Genomic DNA, 16,098 nt, shown 5'->3' with positions numbered 1-16,098 from the left:
TGTTCTTGATCAGCTTTTATTTTCATGCGAGCGTTGCAAACAGTCCGTGACCGAATATGATATCAAATTGACGGACATATTCAACGAGGTAAAAGTATGGGACTGTAGTGAAAGTTTTGTCATTGCGCAAACGAACTCGAAGAATCAATTGGAGCGACAAATGTTTTGGTTTTTTTCCAACATTTCATAGTTTTATAAAATGAGAAAAAAATTAAATAAATTTTATGGAAATTCACTTTTTTCAAGTACTTTCGATTTTTTTTTACAAAAAAAATGCCAGATTACGGTTATGATCTTCTGATAAGTGAACATTTACACACTGCTGAGAAGAAAAATACAGATAAATGATCTTCGTGCATCCGTACTAACTCCTGATTGATCGAATAACCAATTTAAAGTTTTACCAAATAAAACTTTCTCGATGCAGAGCGATGATAGCTGCCTCAGAAGCGTGCGAACTCTTGATTTTTCTGAAAGCACTTGCGCAGCGCTTGCTTTCGAGCACGCGATGAAATTCGTGCCGGAGTGTCGCTATTGTGCCGCTTCTGGTTCGCTAATTGAACAACATAATATAGGTAAATCATATAGTGAAAAGTATAAGCTACTGACTTAATTTTACTTCCGCCAACAAGGAAAAAGAAAATACGTTAATTGTCACCGCGGAACCGAGAGTGCGAATGGTTTCTCTGAGCTTTTCACAGGAGTTGCGAGAAAACCTGCTTAAACTAACGCGATATTTATTGCTCCTTAACGTTTTACTAATTTGAATGGATCGCTGATATTTTCAACTGGTTCGACGATTCATTCCGCACGAATAAACGTCTGAAGTGACGATTCATCGCGACCGTAAATTTTTTGCGACTCGATCATGGAATAAATCTCTCTAGCCGGAAGTGGAACTCCTTGGAAAGTAATCGATGTCTCGAAAACTCGAACTCTCCTTTCCGTCGGGAGTTTTTTATGCGCAGAATTTTTATTCCGAACGTTAAATTGTGCCCCGCTACTTCGCAGCTTTTAGAGAGCGCCACGTTTTTTACCGATGCACGCAGGTATTCAGACTTTTCTTCGATTCGTTTCGCTTGGCTGTTGAATTCGGTCGTGGAGGCAAAAAAAATGTATGAGACTAGGCCACGTGTCCCGTTTTGCCATCGTTTCCAGAGTTCTGGAAGCAGAAGACAAAAATTGTTTTTCAATCGTTGGTAAAACAAGCAACAATTTTCTCCGATTCGATAGCTCCGATAAAAAAAAACCATTTTCAATGAAAAGCTTATCGAATCCCGGCTACTTCAACGAGGGCGTATGAATCGTGAATTGAGCGTGAAACGCGCCATCAGCGTCAGCATTTTCTAAAAATAGAAACACGAGGGTTTGAAAAAGATTAAAGTCTTCTCGGGATAAGTCTGAGGGGGGACGGTGAGAAACATTTCCAACGGTTCAAGATCTGTGAAGCCCATGAATAATGACAATGAAAAAAGTAGAGTTTTGTCGATGGGTCCATGCGGGAGTAAATTCTTTCGGGCCCGCTACGATCTTATCGTCCTAGGGGCATCAATGTAACCTCCATACCTTTAAAAAATATATCGTTAGAGACTTTTCTTTCTCGGAGTGAAAAAGAAGAAAAAATATTAGAGGGTTTGGAAGCTCGGAGTATCTCAAGCCGCAGTGCACTTCTCGATCTCGTCAGCGATGATCGCTCTGCTCATCCTCCTCGCGAGTGTTCTCTTCTGCTTTTACGAGTGCCTCAAGCCCCGAAGATTTCCACCAGGTCCAGCTTGGTTTCCATTCGTCGGATGCCTCCTGATATTTCAACGGTTGCGGGCAAAACACGGCTACGTTCATTTGGCATTCGAGGAACTCGCCAAAACTTACGGACCCATTGTCGGAGTGAAATTGGGCAATCAGAAATTCGTAGTCGTATCGAGTCAGCGGCTCGTTAAAAAAGTCCTCCTCGCCGACGAGTTCAACGGCCGACCCGATGGCTTCTTCTTCAGAGTTCGAGCTTTCGGTGCGAGGACAGGTGAGCGAGGGTCGAAATATTAAAAAAAAAAACCTTTGTTAAGTGAAAAGAACAAAGTAATCGAAGTAATTAAAATATTTCAGTATATTGAATTCGCTGTAACTCGTATTGGCTCCTCTCAAACTTTTACCAATTTTATTTCGAGTGTATTCGGTTTTTTTGCAAATATATTTACAGTCTCGAAATTGACAAAAATACTTTCGCATAATAGAATTCATTTTTTCGACGAGAAATTAAATAAAAACTCTCCATTTCTCAACGAGTTTATCACGAGTTTATTACGGAATTTTTTCCACAATAATTATGTCCATTGGAAATGAAAAAAATATTTTTCACGTGAATGGTGCTTCGAATATTTACATTTATAAATATGAAATGAGCGACAAAACTCTAGTAATTCTTTTCTGTGAATACGATTTTCGAGTTACTAAAAAAATGTTCAAAATCAAGGCGTTCTATTCACCGAAGGAGCAACGTGGCATCACAATCGACGTTTCACGATGAAATATCTTCGAGCTTTCGGATTCGGCCAGGCCTCGATGCACGATTATTTGACTTTTGAAGCACAAGATCTCGTGAGAAATCTTCGTGAAAGAGGCAAAGGAGGAACGCCCGTGGAGATGCATTCGGCGTTTGACGTTGGTGTTTTAAATGCCCTGTGGATGATGCTCGCAGGTCACAGATTTTCGTACGACGACGCTAATCTCCAGGAAATATTGCGAGTTGTCCACGACGCTTTTCGGTAAGACTCCATGCTTTTGCATTGCTCCAACAAAATAAGGTTTTCTGTGAAGATCAGGAGTTGACTCATTCTTGCAAAATTCGTCTCACCTGAAAGGATTTTCACGAACCTAGCTCATTACTGGCTTCTACTTAACTGAAATTCATATTTCTCAAGCGCTGAAACTACTGCCAGAATCTAGAAAAACCCAGTTAGTTTGCATGGAAAAAATCAGCGAAAAATGTGTTTTTCTCTCAGTCGAAAATTCGCGAGGACGCCCAAACGATCGCCGATCCAAGTAGTGGTTTCGCCCGAAGTCACTTAATTTGAGTAGTCGCTAAGATCTCACCCCGAATGCGCACTCATCGCCGTTTCGTTAGAAATTATCCAAATTTGTAGCTTTTTCATTTCACATCTTTAATGTGGAAACATTTTTGTCCAGAATAACTGACACCCTCGGTGGCTTGGTGTCACAAATTCCAGTATTACGTTACATCATTCCTGAGCTGTGTGGCTACAACAATTTGATCTCAGTCCTCGAAAAACTGTGGGCATTCATAGGCGACGAAATTGACAAGCACGAAGCGGACGCGCGATCGAATAATCATGGAGCTAATGATCTTATAGATGCGTGTGTATCGGAGATGATAAGAGGTCGAAGCGATCCCGAATCACAGACTTTCGATCGTAAGTGTATAAAACAGCTTTGAGAATAATTTAAATCCCAAAACCGTTTAATATTGAAAGCTTTGAGAATGGAAGACGGAAATTGCTGATAAAAAAAATCAGTCAACGATTTCATCTCAAAATTAAATTTAAGATGGTTCATGCACGAAACGATTTTCTTAAGAAAGTCTTGACATTTACACAGAGTTTAAATGCCTAGTCGACTGACACACGTATTAAATTTTAAAGGGTTCGTCTTATTGATTATTGAGATAAACGTATTCAAATATGAAGAAAGTACACAGGGTTATAGGGACTATGGATAAAAAATCGTTTGTCTTTTTAAACAATGAATGAACGCTTCTTACGAAGTTTATGAAAAAATACACAATAACAATAAAGTAAATAATGAAGGTTTGGGAAAAAATTCGAGACAATTGTCTTACTATAAAGATTGAATGAAATTGGTAATAATGAGCACTCGTATAACTTCACATTGCTTATTTCGGCATTTTGTTTCTTCTTGCTTTGGCCCATACCTGTCATAGCCTTTTGTTTGTTATTAATACTTTTTTCTTGATCCATTTCCCGTTGTGTTTTCCCTTTGCGATCTCTAATGCGATATTTTATATAAAAAACTATAGTACAGTCAGTGATGGACCCACGATTAATAAAGAGCTTGTAATTTCATTCGTCACAAGATAAGTTGAAAAAGTTATTTAAAATTTCGAATTAGCAACTCTGACATTAATTTGAAGTGGTTATATCTTTAATTAGAGAGTAAAAATCGGTTCAATTTAGACACCCATAAAATACGATCCTCCGGTTATGATCTACCTTAATCTTTAAATGATCTCTAAATGATCTTTGAATCAAACCTCCATAAAATCGGATCAGCCATGAAGCCAATTATAAACGTTGGAAATGATTGGACTGAAAATACGCCCAGAAATAGGAAGACGAGATAAGTGTAAATAGCATAAAAAGCTTTCGTGAAACGACATGATTTCATTGAATGACTTCGCAATTCGGGATACTGTGAATTTTTCCAGGCAAAGATATCGTGGTATTGTGCCTTGACCTGTTTTTGGCTGGTTCAAAAACCACGACAGATGCGCTGGCAATTACGTTCGCGTTTCTGGCCCGTAATCCCAAATGGTTGAAGATTATGCAAGCGGATTTGGACAGCGTAGTTGGTAGGGATCGAGATCCCGTACTTGCGGATGCGGCACGTGTGCCCAGAGTCGAAGCATTTCTCGCCGAGGTCGTAAATCTCCCAAAATCCATTTTTCATCTTTATATTACGATTTTTTTGTTTTGCTGTGTAAAAATAATTGTGGGTTATTACGCTTTTTTTTACAGGTACAGAGAACTCTCGTTCTCACACCTCTCGGCGTTCCGCACAGCACAACGAAGAACGTTTCTCTTGAAGGTTATGACATTCCAAAAGTGAGCATCGTTTCATTCGCTTATTTGTTTTTTTTTTTTTTTTTTATTATATACACTTTCATTACACTATTTGAATGAAAATCTCAATTTAAATCAATCAACATATTTGACTGAAGTTGTTTTTCAATTAATTTTCTAATTTCAGGATACAACAGTTTTGCTAAATTTGAACAGTGCTCACAAGGACGGAGCTGTTTGGGAAAGACCCGAAGAATTTCATCCGGAACGTTTTCTTGACGAAAATGGTCAATTCAACAGAAAACATGAATTTATGCAATTCGGATTAGGTAACAATTTCCTTTTCCTATTTCTCTATTCCCTGAAGAAGTTTGTTCCAAAATTTTCTACGTAATCTCATCGTTCGATAAGACTTTTTATAGCCAAACAGGCTCGCTCGGAAACATTATATTTGATGGTGGATTTTTCGAAATTGTATATTTCGTATTCACAGGTAAGAGGCGTTGCATGGGTGAGACGTTGGCGCGAGCCTCACTTTTCCTTTTCTTCACCCACATCGTGCATCACTTTGATATTGAAGTTTCTCAGAGCCACGGGTTACCGAGTTTAGATGGCACTGATGGTTTCGTCATTTCTCCGAAGCCCTATCATCTCGTGCTCACACCAAGATCTTAAGGCACTAAGCTATTCAATTGTTTTTGGAAACAAAATTGTGAAATAATCAAAAAATTGATGAAAATTTAAAAAATACGAATACGCAATAAAAACTTTCCTCGAAGGACTTTCGTCGTTGTCGTTTACATAGTTTTTTTCACGCTTTTCTATAAAAGCGCTCTCAACACCAAAAAGCATCGATTCTTTAGCACCATAATACCATTTTTCCAGCAATTTTCTACCAACATAGCAAACTCCGTTCAGCATGGACGTAATTGTTGTGGGTTCGGAACGTTTCGAAGTGCTGTGAACGTTTCAATAAGTATTCGGAAACAATTTCATCAATAAAAAAGACTCAGATCTAGTCGATTTTATGTACAATATTAGATTAAATCAATAAATCATATAAAATATGAAATTCTGCCAATAAATTATTCGATTGTAAAAAATGGTAGTTGTTTTTGTTGTTAATATTTACAAACAAGCGAGAAATGGGCAGAAATTCGCAATAACGAAAATTCAACTCGTCCCGTAGCTATTCTATATTTTTTCCTCAACCGTGAGTATGAGAGAGATGGCTGAAAATTTTGAAAGTGAAATTTTTCCACACCGTTCGCCCGATCGAAATTATAAAAATGTCAGCCCATTTTTACCATCACCCTGCGTAGCTTCCAGAGCCTTTTTTTAATCGATCAAACTGTGCCAAAGAATTTTAATTACGAAAATTCCAAGTAAAGTTAGGCGACTGATCCATACTCTTAATTCTATGATTGAAACTTGAGAAATGTTTGACAGTAGCACCATATAAATTGGTATAATTGTTTATTCAGAGATTTCCATTAATTCAATGAATCATATGCTTTCGTTAGAGCTCACTAAGTTGATAACTCAGATGGTAAGTAAATTTTTAGTTAGAATTCATGAATTCGTTATCGAGGAACGAGTAAAACTTCGTACGGTTTCGGTGATATCGTAATACCAGAAGTGGGCTCGACGTCCAGTGGTCCTTGTCCTGGCTTCGGTAATATATGGAATTTCTGTATAATACTGACCAAGAATAAAAAAACAGTTGATCTGGCATCCGCCTCGCCGGGACATCTTCTGTGTCCTGAAACAAGTAATTTTCTCATTATCTTTTCTCTTTTTTCAATCCTCGCTTGGTTGTCTTTCTGTCGCAATGGAGTCGTGTAATCGACGATTTCGAAGTTCGTAAACAAAAGCGTAACACCTTTGAATTCTTCTCTGCAAAGTTCTAGCTGATAAACCAAAGATGAAGGAGCAACTACTTTTGAATAGCGCAAATCGATTGATTAATAACGCAATCTTTTATTTTTTACCCCTGAATATTTACTGTCTTAGAACAGAAACTTTTTGATCTCATTTTTGAAAGGGGTTTTTGTTGAATATTTCTTTCCAATGATTCCTTCCATTCTTGAATGATGTTCCATGAAATAAATTCGTTACTCTCACAGGTGTCCTATACGAATTGTCGTTGAAGAAAAATCAGGTATTCGAGAACGTAAGTAGTGGAAAAATGAAAAAATTCAAGAAAGAGATTGGCTCCAATATCGCCTAATAAAAAGAAAAAACTTTTGCATTACCTCCCCCGAAAAAAATGAGTTTCTCATCAGGAACGTATGAACCATTTTTGAGGAATCTTTCTGGTTGGAACGATTCTGGATCTGGATAATATTCCGGGTTCATGTGAATGCTCCAAACATTAAGAAGCACAGAAAAATTACGAGGTATTCTGTAACCTGCGATGCTGGTTTCGCGCATGACACGTCTGGGTCCAATGATTGGTACGACCATTTGGATCCGTTGAGATTCGGCCATCACAGCTTCGGTGTATGGCAGTCTGGAAGGAACATCGACGTGTGATTTTGTGTGCTGGCTGCCAAAAAACTTTTCTATTAATATTCCCCGGAAATATTTACTTTGGTCGATCCTTCAGTTCCGGAAGACGATCGCGTCCGACAACGAGTTCGAGCTCTTCGTACAACCGATGCTGGATTTCCTGGTGGACCGCCATCCGAAGAAAGAGGAAATCGAGAGTCGCTGCTGTCGTCACCGAACCGGCGATCAACAAATCCAACAATATGAGGAACAGCTGATCCTCTGAAAATTTTAATACCAAAACACTTTTTATTTTACTCATTCACATTGGCTTTCGACATCGATTATTCGTTAATTTTTCATAGAATTCCGATAAAATACCATCGAAGATCGGTGATTTTTCTGCTTTTTCGTTATACATTTCTTCCAAAAACATATCGATCAAATCTCTAGCAGTTCCGTCCGGTGAATAATTCTTTTTGTGTTCCTCGATCACTTCCTATTGAACGAATGAAACATGAAGAATTTGAGAAATTGTAAACTCATATTTGTCTCATAATTCAAACAATTTTATCAATAAATCCAACCAAAATCTACCATCAACAGACTCCTTATCTCATTGTTCAATGTTACGAGAAGCTTATAGCCTGAAGCTTCGGGAGCTATGTGTCGGATCCAAGGGAATACCGATAATGTTCCTCCAGCCATGTCGAAAGCCTTGGCTCGTCGTTCCATTAGCTTGAGGAAATGCTGCAGTCTGAATGAATTGATATACAAATATGGCATTGAACTTGATTTTTATTGGAAAAGAAAAATGGATTTCCGCAGATAATTTCTATGTCAACGATCATTTCTGATTACTCGAAATAATTGTTTCCATATTAATTCTTGTTAAAAATTTTACAAATAACAATCTCCAAAATATTCAAATTTCATTTTTTAATACGTTGAGATATATATGACCGAAAAATAATGGGATAAAGACTTTTGAGGGATCAAAAAATTTCATCATTTCGTCACCAATTTGCCAAATTTGCAGAAAAAAAAAGAAATAAATTATGCGGGGTAGCCTTAAAAATTTTTTGAGTGACAAAATTTTATTAGATTTATGATTCCATGAAGCACTAGCACCTTTTGCTATGAAAGCAAAAAAATGAATTTTTGCTAGGCATTTTTGAGAAAAAAACAGGAAAATATCAAAAAGTGGTTCGAACTCTACGTAAAACATTTTTCTTCATCTGAAATTTTTCGAAAATTATTTCTTTTTCATGTACTAACGATTCACATTGGAGCTCGAGTAAAACAAAATATATCGATTTTTTTGCATCACCCTATTGACTATGTTGAAAAACATAAACCGCTCGGATTTCATGCATTTGAAAATGTGAAAATTGAAATCGAATCAACAACTTTGTCGGCGTGATATTGTTCGCAATCGAAAATACGTTGTGAAATCGAAACGAAAATGTTGAGTAATTGAAAAAAAAAGTTCTGAATTCGTTGGTATTTTGATTAAATTCAAGCTCGTGGAATAATAATTGTTAAAATGATCACTATATGATTATACGCATTACTTCTTCTCATCCGTTATTCTTTTGCCAGTAGCCAAGATCCAAATGACATTAACCGCAGCGGCTGATATGAGAGATCTCATGCAAAAAATGCCTCCATCCTTTATTTTCGCGAAAATCGATTCCAATTCTTCGCACAAGTGGGCTGACATCTCGGCACGTCCAAATCCTACTTGCCGCAATGATCTAACGAGCCAAGCACGAACTTTTTTCCACTCGGGTCCGTCAGCCATGGTAATACCTGAGAAATGAGTTCATTCAATTAGCACACTGATTGTATGAAGTATCATTTTTCGAGTGGCACATGGGAGGATCGTCAAGAAAAAACTTGGATATTAGTAGGTGAAAAAAAATCTGCTCGATTTCTTTCAATTACAGATCCTTATCAAACAAATAACTTTCTTTTTGCTACGAAAAAATTTTGTAGTTTCTTCTTCAACAAGAGCACAATTATTTTGAAAAAATGCGTTTTTACGATTTTGAAAAATCGGAGCAAAACTCTACATTTTTTTACCTTTTCTGAGCCCCATGTTCCTCATTTTGGAGAATTCGTTCCACGGTCTACCGTCGAACTCTTCGGAACCAAGAATCTTGTGTATGTCCTTGTAACCCGATACAGCAATTATATTTAATTCACCGAGACGAAGTGATATGAGATTGCTTGAATAGCGTCGGGAGAGCTCGAGGAATGCGCGGTGTTGCCCACGACACTGACGACTCAGTTTTCGAAATGAACGAAAATTTCCGATGAGAGGCCATTTGAAAGGTCCTGGAATTTCGATCAGCAATATCAACCTCAAATTCGATTAATATTTTCAGTGAACAATGTTTTTTTTATATAATCACTGAATTAGCGACGATGTACACGAAAGTTAAAGAATGAAAATCATGGATTAAGTCACTACTTGCACTGCACTTGTAATTTCAAATAAAAATGATCTTAGATTCAACAATTACGAAAATATCAACACTGCCTGAAGAAATTATTTTAAGGCTTGAGAAAATCGACGGAATTCACAAAAACTGCACAAAAAATTCCCAAAAAAAAAAAAAGAAAAAAAATCAGGTTTTCCACTCAAGATTTATGAAAAATTCAACGAAGTCACTAAATCCTTAATTCACAATCGTTAACACGCGAATGAAACTTTTTGTGTGAATAATTACCGGGTGGCACGAGCCTATGCTTCCGTAGTCTCGATTCGACGATTAACGCCAACAGACTAACAACGATCGAGAGTAAAATCAATGTGATCATTATCGTGACAATGGACTCGACGAAGAGGAGATTCTCGTTCGAGTAATCAGAAGGCTCGTAGTCTTAACTTCAAGCTCTTCTAAAATTATACCTCGGCCAGTTTGGTCTACCCTTTTTTCTCTTGTATATCTTCCTCGCTCTCGTATCTAGTAAATTGGTCACGAGATCGACGAGGACTCAATTGACACTAGAAGCCTTGCACGTGCTCACTCAACTATCATCGTTCAAAAACACTAAGCCGTTGAACCTCGATTCCGGTATACTACTTCTCAGCTCTTCTTTTATTCACTATTCTCAGTACCGACAGTTTTACTTTAGTATTATAATACAAATTTTCTTTTTCGAATAATCGTTGCCATTTTTTTTGCTTTCATAAATATGTAAAAATAAAAAAAGTTACTGAAATAAAGTAGCTAGACATTTTCTTGCAATTTCTCAAGCAACTCTCTCGTTTTGGCTTCAGCTTTTACCTTGAACGTTAATGCCACATTATTTCTTCAAAAATACATATTTATCGATCTTCTTTCGAATTTGTACAAGTGTTCGATAAGAATCGTTCTAGGAGAAGAGCAGATGTTCAGCGATAATAGTCATGTGGGTTATGAATCGAAATTATCAAAATTTTTTCTCGTCCCACAGACCACAATCTTTTTATTCCAGAAGAATTTCCATTCTTTTTATTCCACTATGACTTTTCAGAAACTAATGGTTGAACCGTTGTTCATTCACATATCGTCTCGATTGAAATATTGTTTCTTACGATTTTCAGTATCGACAATAATCGACAATAGAACAATTGAAATGAAATATGCAATTAATTTTGATGAACGAAGGTCACAAGTTTAACCTTTGATTTCAACGGTAAATGCTAAAAGAATGAGGTTTTGTTGTTTTGTCAAGAATTTCAATGATCAGTAAAGAATTTTTTTTTCTAAAAAAGGTTTTTCGTCGTTGTATAAACATATATTCTAAGAAACATTAACAAGTTTTCTTGATTTGAGAAAAAAATGGATAAACTACTTTAGTCTTGAATGGTGAAAATTGCTGAGAAGTGGTCAATAACAACTATGATAACAAAAACGTACGCAGACATCAAACTACACGTCATAAGCTACGGTGTGTCGTACAGTCGATTAAAAAATAATTCATTTCCATTAAACGATGAACTTGTAAACATTAAAACGTTTTTAAGTCAATATTTCCTTGATGTTTGCCTAATAAGAGAACACTATGGGAATGTGGGGCAAAGTGGGCACTTGAAAAATTGTACATTTTGGGGCAAAGTGGGCACTTCCAAAAGTGAAGAAAAAAATAATTTTCAACATTTTTTTTTTCAACTCAGATTCTGGTTCCATAACCACTTCTACAAGTTTTTATGTGTTATTGCTCAATTAATTTGGGATAATAAACGAAAAACTTGAAAAATGTAAAATATAAAAATTGAAAATTTACCTTTTTTATAAAATTTGTAATTTTACGAAATGGTTATTTTATTTGTATTAATTACAAAAATCGCATCGGTAACTAACGTCATCATCGTGGACACCTGCACATGACGAAAATTTAGCGGGCTTCTTCGGTTTTCTCGATTTTGTTGATTTTTTTTATTGTAAAAGAAAATTTCGCGAGCCACCAGTGAGTTATTTTTTTTTTCATTAATTTTTGTACGAGATAGTCAAGAAAGAAATGGGATAAAGATAGTTTTCTGTGAAAGAAAGATATTTAGAGTTGAGAGCTAAGTTTCTGATGAGGGAAGGAAAAATGGGTCCAATGGCAAAAAATTTGGAATTTTTAATCGAAAGTGAGATTGGATCGGGGCTGCATTCTCCTCCTTGCAGTGTTTGATTTCTCATTTTCTTTCAATATTTTCCAGGTGACGTGATGCAGTGATTTCGTAACATTTTGAACAGTGCGGATGATGTTTATTCTTAAAACTAATTTTCAAATCAACTTCGCACATGAAAAGGTACAATTCATATTTTGAGACGGGTGATTACTATGTGAGTTGCGTTTTGCCGAATGGAGGTAAGCGCGAACATTCACAATTTTAATAACTTCCTCTTACCAAAATTTCATTATATAAAAAAAAGGGGCAAAGTGGGCATAAAAATTTTTCCTCGCAACGAAGTGCCCACTTTGCCCCGTTTTTATTTTTTTTTTCAAAAATTCAAATTTCTTCCAATTTGATTGTACATGTGTGAAAATTAGTTTAAATGGTCATTTGAGCATTTTTTTTCTCGGAGCAGGTGCTTACTTTGCCCCATAATTTTTTTTTTTAAGAATATGGAAAATAAGCATGGGGATTCAGTTTTTGGACACAACAGTAGACGAAAGATCATATGTAAACTGATACATGTAGCTTAATCGCTTAGGATGCCCACTTTGCCCCACATTCCCTTATTCGCTCCGTGCAAGCCCTTGGAGGGGATAAGCGAATCTACCCCAGCGCCGGCGATGAGGAAAAGGAACAATAATCCTGGAAGTTTTCCGGGCAGGGTGTCAGCTCGACCCAGAGCTACTCTCTACTGTGTCAACTGTGCCGCGCAACTCGCTATTGTTTAACTCTCCAAGCGTAGCAACTGTACCCTGTGCAAAATGCCCAGCCGTGTCAACAGCACCTAGCTGTATCTGGACTATCGACGATAGTCAAAGATGTCAGTAAAATTGGAAACAAGTCCTGGTACTCGTTGAGCTGTTTAATTTCTTCCTCTTTTCCATCATCATCTTCGTCATCCGATAATCGGGCTCGGCGTTCTTTGTTTCTTGTGCGCTTGTTCGTGGTCGCATAAAAAACTTGATGAGAGACTGATATATACAATTTCAATTGTTTATACGAAAGAACGTTAGTTATTCGTACATCTCCAGCGATTTTTTTAACTGGGCAGCTCCATGTGAATTGAACTCTCCAGTGGGAAAAACCACTGGGTTCTTGCTTGAAGAAGTGGAGTAAATAAATAAACAATTGATATTGTTTATAAGGAAGAACGATCGTTCTCCAATAGGTCTCCAACGGTTTTTATCATTGGGTAATCGAAGAAGAATCGCAATCTCCAAAAGTATTAAACTGTTGGGTTCTCGCTTGAAGAAGTGGTGCAAATAAATGAACAATTTATATTGTTTAGAAGAAAGAATGATGGTTCTTCTATAGATGTCCAACGATTTTCGTCGTTGGGTAGTTCAATAAATAACAATTGAAACTCCAGCGGTAATAAACCAATGGATTCTCGCTTCAATAAACGGTGTAAATGAACAAACCGTCAATTTGTACTGTTGTTCACTTACGTATAAAAAAACGAAATATACGCGATTAAAAAAGTACACATTTTTTCGAGCGCTTTCCACTTTTTAGCGTTGTCACTGCCCACACTCTTTGTACAAAACAATCGTTTCCAAAAATCCCGGTTCAATGTTTGTTACATATCCGCACAACACAACACTTTTCTCCATAAACTTCGGCTGTCAAACGATTCAGGGTTACCTTCGCGAAGGCAAGGCAATCGTTGATTGAGAAAATATAACGATCGCTCAGTAAGACAGAGTTCCGGCTATTACGTCCCGAGAGAGAGAGGACTAGATGGGGACGCACAGTCACCGATTTAGAGAAGCAGAGTGTAACGTTTGAGTACCGCTGCCGGTGAGTCTTCCTTGGGACTGATGCGGCGCCCGAGTAACAAACGTTATATTTTCAGGCAAACGTGACCTTGTGATGATTTTGTGCTCGTGAATTAGAAGAGATTTCTAATCACGGAACGGTGTCGATGGCTTCACGAAATAAGTGTGTGATGATATTTTGTTCACTACAAATTATATTGATAAATTTATTGGTAGACTATTACACTTATTTACGCTTTGAGAATTGAGATAGTTTTGGTATAATCGTGAATTAGTTATTGTACGGAGTTCTCTTAAGGAGTTTCGGTACAGAAGTCTAAATATTAAGAAATTGATCAAATTTGGTGATAATGTTCTTCAACATCAAGTGCGAAAACACAATTTTTTTCAAAATTTTCTTCTACTTAGTTATCGAGTAATTACGCATTAAAGCAGATTTCTTATGCCCGGAATGTATACCTATATATATGGAAACGCTATGCTTATACACGTGAACTTTAGTGATCAATTACTCGATAACTGTGTAAAAGAAAAATCTTAAAAAATTTGTGTTGTCAAATTTGGTACTAAAGAATATGTTCACCAAATTTTATAAAATTCTGAACTTTTTGAATTTTTTTATGTTTTTAGCATGGTTTAGCATGGCAACATTGTATCGCCTGTACCGAAACTCCTTAAATGAGTTTGAATTTTAGATGAAGAGAGTTGTCCGATATTAGTCTTTTGGAGGTTCGCTGCTAACTGACTTACAACTAGAGATTTTTAACTTGGTCGAAGTTAGAGGAAGAGATGCATCTTCGGGGGTTGGATGCTGTAGAGGGAAGTTTTCCTATGAGGTTTTTTAGTTTGGATTGGTTAATAGGTCGTAAAGTTGGTGGTCTGTCTTGGTGATTGGATTTGAATATGGGGGAGACTTTTCCGAAGATATGATTGGAGGAAAAGTCGCGCGAGGTTTTCTCAGAATTAGGGAAAGTGTGTTGAGCGGAGTTCTAAGATCTGCACGTGTTCCACTTGAATATGGAGCGTGCATTTTCGGGACTCGTAAGAAACATAACTTTCGAAACGCAGATTTGGAGTTTTCGTGTGATTTGGAAAATGTTAGGCAGGCAATAAACTTGGAGATAAGGAATGTTTATTGTTTCCGGTACTGGTCAGGTAGTTTTAGTAGCGACTGAGAGTCGCGGAGCGTCTGGGGTGCACATGTGTTTCAAAGAATTTGGGAAAATGGAAAGTTGAAGAAAAAAAAGGTATACGGGAGTGTCCAGAGTCTTACAGGATGTATCGGTTTACGATCCATGTATTGTTCTGGAGTGGTTTGGATTCTTTGGAATATGTTATATGTTTAAATATACTATTGGATATAAACTATTTATCGATGAATGATGAAGGCAATTTGGAGATATACGTGTGATAGTGGGGCGTCCAGCTTGATACTGGGACGTAACAGGCTAGCAAAAATTTGACGAAATCGGTGTATAGTCGATCATTTTTTTCAACTAAAATTTCAAAATGAAAATTTGTCGTCAATTGTATATAGATTTCAATGCAACAAGGCTTAAAAGCTTCATTTCAAATTTGCGCTTCGACTGACAGACCAAAATTTCGATCGGTTCATTTTTTTCGGAATAACTATAAGATTACTCCTAGTAATATGAAAAAAAATTTTTTTTTGAGGGTTTCACAAATTCGCTCTGTCAGACGATTTGCGCCATACCACTGTATAAATAATTCAATTTTTATCAAAATCGGTTGAACTTACCGAATTTCGCAATCGAACATTCGATACGGGCAAAGTGACTGATCCATCGTCTTAAGGGTAGATCATGCGCGTCCGCCATATCGCTATAAATTAAAGACAGAATTGTAGACAGATAAAATCGCATAAATATCACATATTCTGGAAATATCCATATTTCCAATGATATTAATTATTTCGCGGCTTATCTCGAGCTGATAGGTCAATTTATTGATTGAAGAAAAAAAATCAGTTTTCAAAAAAAAAATGTTTTTTTTTTTTCTAATTTTGAGTCTTTGAAGCATATTCTCAGCCGAATAACGAAGATTTTCAATGGAAAAAAAAATTTCTAAGTTTTCAGGGGGCCGTTCCGCTATATAATGCCTCGAAAAGCATCGACTTGATTGCTGATATGTAAGTATTTTTACGGGTATTTAATTGATAATGTATTTGTGAAATTCACAAGCAACTCCCAAGCGAATACTGAAAAAGAAAAACTATCAATGGAAAATTAAACAAATGTACATTTGACAATCGATAATAATCGAATTACAAATAATCATTATGTTTGGAATAGTTTAGAATGGCTTTCAAACCTTTTAAAGACAAACGCTTCTTATCGAA

General features: G+C 36.7%; 2 protein-coding genes across 2 annotated transcripts; one reads left to right on the top strand and one right to left on the bottom strand.

The window, feature by feature from the left end:
• The first annotated feature begins 1,534 nt into the window (after positions 1–1,534).
• LOC122417189 (methyl farnesoate epoxidase-like) lies at positions 1,535–5,686 on the top strand. The gene is made up of 7 exons (XM_043430515.1): positions 1,535–2,017; positions 2,468–2,759; positions 3,181–3,425; positions 4,457–4,668; positions 4,767–4,853; positions 4,999–5,140; positions 5,305–5,686. Exons 1-7 carry the CDS (start codon positions 1,687–1,689, stop codon positions 5,484–5,486), a joined length of 1,491 nt encoding a protein of 496 aa, XP_043286450.1. The 5' UTR covers positions 1,535–1,686; the 3' UTR covers positions 5,487–5,686.
• A 584-nt stretch (positions 5,687–6,270) lies between these two features.
• On the bottom strand, positions 6,271–11,392 carry LOC122417191 (probable cytochrome P450 305a1). Its single transcript, XM_043430516.1, has 8 exons — positions 10,037–11,392; positions 9,387–9,641; positions 8,876–9,113; positions 7,899–8,058; positions 7,683–7,800; positions 7,403–7,583; positions 7,067–7,323; positions 6,271–6,573 (listed from the first exon to the last, which is right to left on the bottom strand). The coding sequence occupies exons 1-8, from the start codon at positions 10,125–10,127 to the stop codon at positions 6,395–6,397; spliced, it is 1,479 nt and encodes a 492-aa protein (XP_043286451.1). The 5' UTR covers positions 10,128–11,392; the 3' UTR covers positions 6,271–6,394.
• Between the last annotated feature and the right edge of the window lie 4,706 nt (positions 11,393–16,098).

Source organism: Venturia canescens, chromosome 10, assembly GCF_019457755.1.
Source record: "Venturia canescens isolate UGA chromosome 10, ASM1945775v1, whole genome shotgun sequence".
In the NCBI taxonomy this organism is placed as follows: domain Eukaryota; kingdom Metazoa; phylum Arthropoda; class Insecta; order Hymenoptera; family Ichneumonidae; genus Venturia; species Venturia canescens.
This window is presented reverse-complemented; position numbering and strand designations above follow the sequence as displayed.